Genomic DNA, 11,711 nt, shown 5'->3' on the forward strand with positions numbered 1-11,711 from the left:
TTCGATGCCCAAACTCGATCTCTATTTAATAGCCAAACTCAAATAAACACAACTTGAGCTTATCTCAAACTAACGGGCGGCTCCCGAGAAAATTCGTGTATTCGACCCGTGGTCGATACTAAATCGAACCACGTTTAAGCTCACTTGAGTCATGGCGACCTCGATTATCATATAATTGTGAGGATCAATCACTAGTTCTAAAGATCATGATCATTTGGAACAGATTTGGGATCGTTCGCAATTTCATATCCTAGCGAGGCGGAATCACCCGCGATGCAGTTATATGGCATTCGCAAATCGATCCATGACCAACCTTAGATCGGTCTGTATTAGCCCAAAATATCACCTCGACAATCCTTATGGTCGAAAGTCAGTCCATGATCAAGTTCTATGGCCGCGCGAATTAAATTCCCTAATTAGCCTTTCCCTACTGGTTAGTATTCCAAGAGTGATCAAGTCTGGGCGAGATTTGCTACAAGTGCATTATTGAAATCATGCATTTCATAAATACCAAGTGGTCGAAATTTGGAATGTCACATGAGCTTTAATTAAGTTGAGTTTAGCCCATAAAGTTAAAAAAGCTTTGATCTTAATTAAAATAAGCCCTTATGATCAATTGAGCCCACAAAAGGAGACAAATTTCGGCCACCATAGAGGGTAAGCCCCTAGCCGAAATTCACAGGGGGGAAAGGCCTTAATTGGCCTAATTTGAGCTTAATTCAGCCCATCTCAAAAGACATGCTCTCAAGAACCGGCCGCGCCCGGTCCCTAGCCGAGCCTCTCGCCTACTGCAACTCCTAGCCAACGCCGTTGCTTTCTCTCCCTGCCAAACCCAACGAAGCAGCCTGACCTGAGAAGTCCCAGCACCGACTAACCCTACTCCATCATTGCCCCCTACATTGAACCGAGAGGCCGAGCTGATCGATCCGAGACCCCCGACGAGCGCCATCGCCCTCTCCTCCCCCCAACGCTCCAGCCCAATGCCCTATTCTTGATCCGTGACGTCACCGCTAACTTGCTGCTCCCTGACCTGAGACACATCACTGCTGCCCTGCGAGAAGTCTAGCTGCAACAACGAGCCCCACTATGCCGTCACTGAGCTGCCCAAGATCCTTCCACCATAAGGAGCAACCGTGCTGCCCTCGTTCTGCCCTATTTTGCTATCCCGACTGAGCCCCTTCCTAGTTTGTGCTGAGCCTCCGGTACATTACCAAGCTAGCGCGTCGCTTCGCTCGCCGTTCCGTGAGCTACAATGCCATGTCCTGTCCTAACTCAATCGTGTCACCGTGCCCAATGCCTTGCTCCTGATGCATGAAACCCCACGACGAGCACCACCGGCCAAGACTCCCTAATTAGTGCCCCTACTCTGGCTGGGGACTCTAGCTATCGTGACGTCACTATTCACTCAACCGAGATGACGAGCTGCACCATGCCAAGGAGCTAGTCACTCCTGGTTGAGCAGTCCCCCCACGTCGTCGTCCTTTGCTGGCTGCGCCATCGCCAATCGCGAAGCCGTGGTCTACTGTTCGTGATCCTCAGTCCAATCTACAATATTTCGAATTAGGTAAAAAAATCTTATCAAATTTGATTTTTTTTAATATTTGTTTCCTAACTCAAAATTTGTGATATTGTTTGAATATTCGGGTGATATGCCATATCCATAAAATTTTCGGGTATCCTTTAAATTAGGAAAATTTCCTAATTTCACAACGTGTTATGGTCAACAATCCAATCTCATGTCCGAGATACGATTTGCGATCGCACGAAAAATCGGCCAATTCAATCCTCATGTTGTAGGATACGATTTGTCGATTTTTTTTAATTTCTAAATTTGAATGGATATGAATAATATTTTGGGTGATTGGATGTTATCTCTGATTTTGATTTGATTTTTTGCTTTGATTTGATTCGATTCGATTCGATTTTATTTTATTCTTATCCAAAAAAGAAATCTCAAAAAAGATTGGATAGGATTAGGTATATACTAGATAATATTTGGATAGATTTTAATAGATAGCTTTACATGTTTATATTCGATTGCATGTTTATATAAGATTTTAAAATCAATTAGAATGGAATTTAGAACCTTTCCTTTTCTAAATAAATTGCATGCTAGGATAGTGTTTATCTAGTTATAATTGTGAATTTTAATAAAAAATATTAAAAAAAAACATATACATGTCATGTAGTTTAGGTCATGTCATATTGCTATGTCATGTGCATGTCATATAGTTTGTATATTAGGCTCATTTAATTAGAAATTGCACATAGATTAGTTTTCATTAAATAAGAGAAAACCTTAAAGAATTGATTTAAATTGCTTGAAAAATAGAAACCATGATTAAGGTAATCATGTGTTCTCTAATTATTATTGTTGCAGATGATTGTGTTGCTTCGAGGTAAGTAAATTCCCTCCATGCCTTTGCAATTTATTTATCGTTTTGATTATTGGGTTTTTTCATTAATGGTTGCATATCCGCATGATCAGCTCACATGTTATTTGTTAGGTTAAAATTGATTTGAGCCAATTGCAAAATGTTTTTTTGAAAGTAAAAAAGAAAAGGTACCAAAATGGTGTTAAGTAATCTAGCGTAATCAAGTCCCGAATTCATAATCTTTGGTTCGTAGAAATAAAGTAAATATCTCAATATTTTACTTGGATTTTTAATCGACCCACCAAGAATAAATTAATGGCGACTTCAAAATGAAAATGATTTGTATGTTAAATATTGAACCTAAATTGCGAATTGGTATGACCTTGGGAAGGTCCGAATTAAGCGTGAGCTTAGTAATCTATTAACCAATTCTTAGGTTGTGCACCGTTTCAGTGGATCACGACAATATTTAGTCAAGGAGTTCACACATTAGAGATGCACAACGATAGCGCGGGAGCATCATCTATCAAAACTGATTTATTTCATGGGAAGAGAATTGAAAAGAAAAGGTCTCTATCCACGATCTTTTATAATTTTAAAGTAAGTTTCGCAAAGTCCTACGATTGATTGCAACATGACAACGTGAAACACGTTCCTAATGAAAGCGAACCTCAGAGTTCGGATGGACCAAAGTCATTAAAGCCCACTGGGTTTGTTCCGACAGTAGAGATATGAATTGGCCACATAAGCCGTTCCTTTGCTTTTCATGTCAAAGTCAACGTCAATTTGGATGGACGGTCTTGTCAAGGCTTATTTAATTGGGAGGAAGAGAGAGAGAATTGGTGTGTTAGGCCCACATTTTTGGAATCCAATGCTGCTTTTGTGTGATGCTTGGACAAGGAGTTCTGAACGTCAGACTTGGTGTCGTAGGCCCACATTTTTGGAATCCAATGCTGCTTTTGCATGTGATGCCTGGACAAGGAGTAACACTGAATATATCATCGTTTCAAGCTGAAGGAACAAAGAAAGTTGTTTTTCTTTAGAAAATTAAAATGAGGAGCAATAGTGATAGATTTACACTAATTTTTCTAACGTTATTTGGTTAAAATCAGGAATGGCTACAAAACAAAAAAATCAATGGATCCTTTTAGTTTTATTAACTAGGACAAAAGCCACAAAAAATCCTAAACTATACTCATTATAGCACATTTTCCTTGAATTTTTTTTCTGTGACACCTAAAATCGCAAATTTGTACCTGTATGACATATTTACCCTCCGTCAAAATTTTGTCAATGAAAACCGTTAAAATTTGCCTATATAGTCGCTAGAGAGCAAATGGCATTAACATGGTGCCCACATGACTTAAGTAAAATAAAAACGACATTGTTTTGACTGAAAAATCGTCTAACAGATGCTTGACGGAGGGTTAATGTGTCACTTATATACAAATTTGGGGTTTTTTGTCATGAGAAAATGTTTAGGGTAAATGTGTCACAATGAACAATAGTTTGTGATTTTTTGTGTCACAAAAAAAGATTCATGATAAATGTATCACAGTAGGTATAATTTCGGGTTTTTTATGACTTTTTCCCTATTGACTACTGTAGCAAAGTATGTCAAGGTTAATAAATTATTCACGAATTACTATTTTAGTGCTAACCTTGATAAATCAATGTTACTACTAGTGGGATGAGTTTTTTTTCTAATTAATGTTAAACACAGTGAGAATGAAGCTATATCTTTTTTTTATTGTCAAAGAATAAAGCTATATCTTGACGTGGCTATAAAAAAGTCACTTTCCTATTTGTTTGTTAGATGCAATCATTTTAACATAACCTTAAAGTTGTAGAGTGTCCCATTCAACCAAACATTTCCCTACTGACCCAGAAAACAAAAAAAAAAAAAGAACCAGGCCTTCCTAGTCATTGTAAGGTACATGTAAATCTCGTTTTGAGAAAGTACCTACATATATAGAAAACAGGTATGGTACCGTAGCATCTGACATCTCCGAGGTGAAATCTATCGTCTCACCTTTAAGTTTATACAAGCTACTGTGCTTGATTCTTTTCATTATCACTATGGCACCTCTAACAACCTTCGGAACTCCACTTTCTAAAGTATACTAACACCTAGCTAAATTCCAAGCACTTAAGGAAATCAGGTTCTTCTTCAACTCTAGAACATGCCTCAGTCAAGTCAATTTCATCACGATACCATCATGCATTCTAATTCTAACATCATCAACACCCACAACATTACACTCATAGTTGTTTTCCAACTGCAGTTTACTATTATCCATGCATTGATAAGTAGTAAACAAATTCCTATTTGGTATAACGTCAAACGAACAACCATAATCCATAATCTATCCGTCAAACGACGAATCAGCAGCGACAGACAAAACATAATCATCACCATCCGAATTACTATCAACTATTACAGCAATATCATGAACAGACTCAACTCTAATTCCCTTACCCTTCTCATTTTTTAGCTTAAGGCATTTCCTTCTAAAATGCTCCCTCCTGCCACAACTCCAACAAATAGCACCACTAGTCCCAACCTGACTTCGTCTACTCAAGCTTATACTACTCCTGCTAACACGTTTACTAGTTATTCCTCTACTTTCATCTACTAAAGCAGTAAACATAAGTTCACCAAATTCTCTTCTACAGATGTCCTCACTAAGAATCAAATCATGAACCCCATCAAACATCAAGCTTGTTGACCTAGAAGAATTACTAACAGTGGTAACTGTAGTATTTTAACTATCGGGCAACGAGACACATACTTCATCTTTAAAGTCAATCTCAACTGAACTCAATTGAATAATAATCACATTGAATTCATTGATATGATCAGCAACTGACACACCTTTACCCATCTTTAAGTTAAACAGACATCGCATCAAGTAGATCTTGTTGATCGCAAAGGGCTTCTTGCACATATCCGACGAGGCTTTCATCAAACCCGTAATGGTGTTCTCTTTCACGATATTAAACGAAACGTTACGAGCCAATGTCAACCAAATAACACCCAACACTTATCTACTCAGCAATTCGCATTCAACTTACTTCATCGACTCTGGCTTCTCCCCAAACAGGGTTAAGTGCATTTTCCTTTGGTACAAAGAATTCTCATTCTGCATCTTCCAAAAACTAAATTACTTCCCATCAAATCTGTCAATTTTCACTTTTCCTTCTTCTGTCGACATTGATTCGCTTCAACTCTGTCAAGCCTAGCTCTGATACCAATTGTTGCGAAAGCAATGGACCGAACAATAAAATAAACAGAACAAGAAAATAAATCAAACACCAGATTTACATGGTTCGATCGATGTGACCGACGTCCATAGAGAGAGCAGCAACGAATTCCTTTATAGATCAAACGATATAAAGGAGATTACAACCACACTTGAGTTACTCAAATACTATCAGTGCTTCCCAAGCCCCCAATTACACCTAATAACTCGATAGTATTTAGCTCTATAATTACTTGCAAAATAATCTCTCAATCTCACAGAGGAATTCACAAAATCTTACCACAAGATTTTTATGGCTTCAAATACTCAGGATATAATTCACAAGCAAAAGCTCATCTTTCATACTCTTCATAATAAATCACATTTCTTATATTTAGACAAGAGTTAGATCCAAAATAGGAAACCTACTCCAACTAAGAAACTTATTCAAATTAAGAAAGTTTCCTTTTTAAGCTCAAACTCGAGACATATTTTCAATAATAATAATAAATTCAAGAAAAACAAGAATAACATACCATGCCAGTTACAACATAAGCAAGCTTACCAGTACCCACAGATATATGCGAGTCGTGACAACAATACATTAATCAATGCTGTTTTTTCTTTTTTTTCTTATGAACATAAGAAACTAATAGCCAAAGCCTCACCTATTGACTTCAATTTTTGGGTCGAAAAGCAACACCCTTGACGACTAGCCCCTGTTTCCAAATAGGACTGGTTTCGGTTATACAAAATTTGATTTCTCCGATATTTTGGGACGACGTCATGAATTCCCCCATCACAATGTTTATCCACATTCTGCGGGGCTTATCGTGCAAATTCCCCATGCATTCCAGCTTCGATGCATCCGGTAAAGTAATGTCGATCTTCAGAGGAACGCTCCAACCCTGACTTGACTCGGTCATTAATGCCACCAACGAGACTTCATACAAGGTCTTCAGAGAGAGCATGATCGTTCGGAACTTCCCACTGATTTCCAGCCAGCACACTCTTCCCAGTGAAGCTACCTCAACATCCACATTACTGGTAAAATTGAAGTTCAATGTCAGGAGTTGGAGTTTCGCAGAAGAAGAATCGCTAATGTGTTCATTCCCCCATCAAATTAGACGATGAAATGAAAGAAAAGACAAATAGCTACACGAGTTGCTTCAATAGATTTTCCTAGTGCAGATCATATTTGCATATGAAGTGCATGCCGGAATGAAGGGACAATTATGTTGCAAGTGGAATAAAATAGCAAGGAATGAGATCTACACACGAAATGAAATATTAAATGGGATCTGAAATACGTAGAATGGCTCTAATACTACATTAGAATGTTCGAGCTAGAAACTTGAACCGATGGGTAGAACGAGACTGTGAATAGCTCATTATAACCCCGCTTAAAGCGATTCAAGAAATTTACTTTAACAATCAATTTGTCTCAGCTTAGTTCATTTTCACCCAAGTGAAATAAGTTTTGCGTTCCACACTTCGCTGGTCATTATTCCCATTAAAGTCTCCTTTGCTAAGATGCATGTATTAAGATGTTAGCGATGCAGAATCTCTAATGGCATAATTGATGTGATAAGAATGATTATCGTATTTACTAGGTTCATAGATTCAATTGTTTGAACTTTCAAATGAAAGTGAGTTTAACTAGGAATGTTGGTAAGTCTAGACTTGGACCTCGAATCTATTGTCTCTACAATGAGGTATATTGGTCTTGGGACGCTTCCTAAAAACCTTTACGACTAAAAGGGCTGTCTCCCTGCATCCAGTGCAGTACAAAACTTATCTTTACAATGAACAACAAATAGACAAACTAAAACACTAATTACTAACGGCATAAAGTGAGGGACTGTGCGTTTATCAACTGATCTCCTTATCATTCAACAATGTTAGAAACAATTACATGCTCGAAAGGCTAGTTGGAAGGGAATAAGAGAATTAGACCTCATGAAGAGGTACTTGACAGTTGAAATTGTTCATATGACTTGCATCTCAGTCACCCATCTCAACTTCGCATTTCTTTTTTAACGATGTGTAGAGTCACTTAATTACTCTAAACTGTAAGTCTCTTGGCTCCTTGATCATCTCAAAATGGTGGATAGATTCTATTCCTATGGGTACCTCGATCTGTCATGCTTAGAATGTCATCTTTAACTATTCAGCAATAAGGAAACATATGTCCAGATCCTACGTACAGTGTCTTGGCGCTCTCTAAAAGTATAGAAGAATGGTGTCCCTCTCAAAACACTCCATCAGCGGTTAAAAGGTGAAAATGATAATAGCTTTTATATGATAAACAATCTGTCATAAATAGTTAACTTCACATGCCTGAGAATTTTATTTTACAAGTGCATTGAACAATTACCAGAACTGAAACATCCATACTTCTCAATTAGAGTTTTCTGCACTTCATGTTTTGCACAGGTTATGTACAGATGAACATAAATTATTCAAATGAAGCAGCGAGGAGCTAAAAACAAACTAGTAGTCATTGCAGCCCATGACCTGAACGCGCACAAGAGGTGAATTCGCTTTATCTCGTCCAAGATAAAGATAATTTGATCAAACGAGGAAATAAAAAGTTTTTTTTTTCTTTTTTAGCAGATTTTTTCCGAGAGAAATGATGATCTCATTTTCTTTGTTCTTTTTTCTTTTCTTTTTTTTTTTTTGAATATTGACTCTTACCCGGACTCTTTGACGGTCTTCCATAGCCAGTTCTCGGGGGTGTCGCCCCATGAAATTGCAAGCTCCCTCGCAAACACCATGAAGCAATTCTTGTTCAGATGCCTGTCGACCCAGTACTTCTGCAAGGATGAAATTTCATATTCATTTCTACAATTACAGCATATATCAAAGTCCACATAAAAATCTCCTTTTTTTTTACAATTCAGAATGAAGTTAAGAAAATCGTGAGAGAGAGAGAGAGAGAGAGGCTCACTCTCTTCCCCTGTTGCAGAACCACTCCGTCGTAGAGCTGATCGCAGAGCATGTCGAGAGGGAAAGTTTGAATGGGCACGACGGAATCTTTCACGATGGCCACGTAATTGTGTGGAGGTCTTCTTGATCTTGCCTTCACTGTTTGCTTAGGCGTCTGTGAGCCCATCTCTTCGGCTTCTTCATGGATCTCAGCTTCAGCTTCCATTTCAGGAGGTGGCCAATAGGGATGATCGGTTCCAGGGTGGGTTGGGTCCAGACCTGAAACCTGAAATCTGAAACCAACCCTGTTATAACCGGTTCCCAATTTTTGGTACCTGAAATCAACCCTGTTTTCCTTGGACCCTGTTTTGGAACCGACCCTGTTTTTCCGGTCCGGTTTCAGGGTTTACCCGAGAACCTGTTTTTTCTTTTTGTTCCTTTTTCCGGTTTCATTTTTTTCCAGCAAAATAATATAGGTATCAATGAAACGATTTAAAGTAAAAGATGAATAACAAAAATCACTATCCGCCAAAAGTAACAATCCCCAAAATGAGCAAGTGAAATTACAATACATTAAAATCAACAATCCAAAAGCACTATGTTGTAAGACATAGTCTAATCGCATAAATATTTAAGAGTCACATTTCCAGGGAATTGTTCAACAGGTTTAGCTCTTTATTTTGTTCCATGATGGGAGAACTTCTCACTTCTATTTCCGAATGAAATATCCTGAAAGAAAAATCAAGAGACTTACCAGTAAAGCATCTGCTCTCACTAGAGAAATGTCTATATATCTCATATGAATCACACAATATTTAGAAGACTTTAAGGGCCGTGCTGTTTCGCTCATAGTTGTGAAACAGATCCCAATATTAAACCGGAAACCAGTTCTAAAACCGGTGAAGTAGGGTTACGTGATCTAGGGTTTTTACTTTTTTTTTACATTATCTTAAAACTGGTTCTAAAACCGGTTCGGGTTGGTTTTTACTTGGAACCGGAAACCGGACCGGTTCTAACCGGTTCCCAAAAAATGGAACCGGTACCCGGACCGGTTCTTGTTAGAAGCGATTCCCGAACCTGTTTTTTGGGTGGGCCGGTCCGGTTTCCGGGTAAACCCGGTTTGGTTGCACACCCTTAGTGGCCAATGTTGCTCCTGTTAAGGGCGTGTACCGGGTAAACCCGGTCCGGTTGCACACCCTTAGTGGCCAATGTTGCTCCTGTTAAGGGCGTGTAGAGAGAGAGAGAGAGAGAGAGAGAGCTACACAGGTTTCTTTATCCCAAACAATATCGATGGAGCCACTATTAATAGTCGTAAAAGTAAAGGTTCGAAAGTGAAGCCATTTTTTGACCAAAAAAAAAGAAAAAGAAAGTGAAGCCATTTCCCTGTGTTTTTTAACAGAAAATTTTCTTTGGGATACCCTCTTGATCAAAACTTAAAATATTCATAAACTAAGTTCACATAATGGTCTGTGCTTATGTAAAGTCATGCATGCATTGAAGAGAAGCCAAAATGTTTGCCTTCAATTCCAGAAGGTTGTTCACAGAATTCTTTTTTCGGTATAAACAAATCTTCATCCATTTATGTATATAACCCATTTCTTTCATTTGCCAAAATAAATAACAGATGTTTACGGTGAAAAGGGCCTTATGGGAGCCCAATGTCGATCCATGTGGCCCATGTTACATGGTTCTACAATTTCCTTTTTCTTTTTCAGCTTTTCCTTTTCCTGGAAAAAAACGAGCTTTGTGGAGAGATTGATCGCGCAGAGGGAGAGAGAGGGAGGAAGAAGGAGAAGCGGGGGAAGATGATATACCGCAAGTGGAGTCTGCTCACTGGTCCCGCCGCCATACTCGGCGGCGTCGTGGCCACTGTGGTCGTCGCCAATCACACCTTCGTCGAGCACGTAAATCCAAATCTCTCCCCTTTCGATTTCTTATCGGTTTCTTCTTGTTTCGTCAGCTTCCCTTCTGCTTTCGGACTTGCCTTCGTTACAAATTTCGGGTTTTTCTCTTGCTTGATAGATTTTCGGCGGATTGCATGTGCAGGTTGCGTCTAATTCGGGTGTGCGTGTGTGCGCCTTTCTTTCGTTGTTCCTTTGATTGGATGGTGTTAGAAATCCGGCCTTTCTAGAGCGCCCGAATGATCCGTCGGATTGTCGTGGACAGTGATATGGAGCTCGATTGCATTAGGGACTGCTTTAGCTGTGGGCCGAGTAGCGGCATTGATGCTGCAACAGATCAGCGTCATCGGCCGTTATTCGGCCTGAATCTTCACCAATTTCCTCACTTCTAGCTGCAGGCAATAACAATGTATCCCTCTTGTTGCATCGGCTAATCGGGCTCGCCACTGTAAACCCTAATTAAGATGTAGCGTTGCCTTGTACAAGCCAGATGTTCATCATGCCGTAGTCAAGTATATTTTCCATCACCAATGGTATGATAAATATGAGGTCGAGTAAGATGACCAACTTTTCGAATCTTTATCTCCTTGCATAAGATGAATCCACTGGAGCATACGGAACCGAATGCTTCTATCATCCAGAATTTTTCTCCCAGCATGTATCTATTGGCGGCATCATCTGTTTGTGAGAGATTCTGGACTGTATAAAATAGATCTTTGAGGCCTGGGATGTTTAGAAATTACTTTAAGACTCAAGGGTAAGGGGTTGACCATGGGGCTGATTCCTAGCTCCCGCTTGAATAAGTTTTCCATTACAGTCGAATTAGTTATCTTTCTTGTCACCTCCCATAAATTTACCATGTTGCAAGTACCTGGCTTTCAAAACCTTAGCCCTGACTTTGTTTGCATCAACCAACATCCTCCAACTGAGTTTACGTAGCAAACACGGCCATGGTTTTAGAGGTAGGAGCTGGGTTTTCTCCTGAGTCATGAGGAATGTTCCACAGAAACTTTCTAACCACAGCATCTATTATACATCATACAGAAACTGGACGATGAAAAGTTGACATGTTGTAAATCGGTATTGCTTGAGCCACATACCTGATTAAGGTTCATCTAACTGCCCAGAGGTAGTGAGTCCATTTTATCGTGAAAACTGAAACCATACATGTGCTATCTTGTTTGTCTAAAGCTAGATTAGTCTGAGCTTGTGAAATGATATTGCACGCTTTGCATTTTCTCTCCACTTAAAGATGTTGTCTTTAA

General features: G+C 39.1%; 1 protein-coding gene across 1 annotated transcript; it reads right to left on the reverse strand.

Annotated features, from left to right (window-relative positions):
• Positions 1 to 6,197: 6,197 nt before the first annotated feature.
• On the reverse strand, positions 6,198 to 8,795 carry LOC115663993 (uncharacterized protein PHLOEM PROTEIN 2-LIKE A4-like). The gene is made up of 3 exons (XM_030585952.2): positions 8,568 to 8,795; positions 8,315 to 8,433; positions 6,198 to 6,661 (listed from the first exon to the last, which is right to left on the reverse strand). The coding sequence occupies exons 1-3, from the start codon at positions 8,769 to 8,771 to the stop codon at positions 6,295 to 6,297; spliced, it is 690 nt and encodes a 229-aa protein (XP_030441812.2). The 5' UTR covers positions 8,772 to 8,795; the 3' UTR covers positions 6,198 to 6,294.
• Positions 8,796 to 11,711: the final 2,916 nt, after the last annotated feature.

This window comes from Syzygium oleosum, unplaced genomic scaffold, assembly GCF_021117445.2.
Source record: "Syzygium oleosum isolate NSW1041296 unplaced genomic scaffold, Sole_v2.1 Sole_v2.51, whole genome shotgun sequence".
In the NCBI taxonomy this organism is placed as follows: domain Eukaryota; kingdom Viridiplantae; phylum Streptophyta; class Magnoliopsida; order Myrtales; family Myrtaceae; genus Syzygium; species Syzygium oleosum.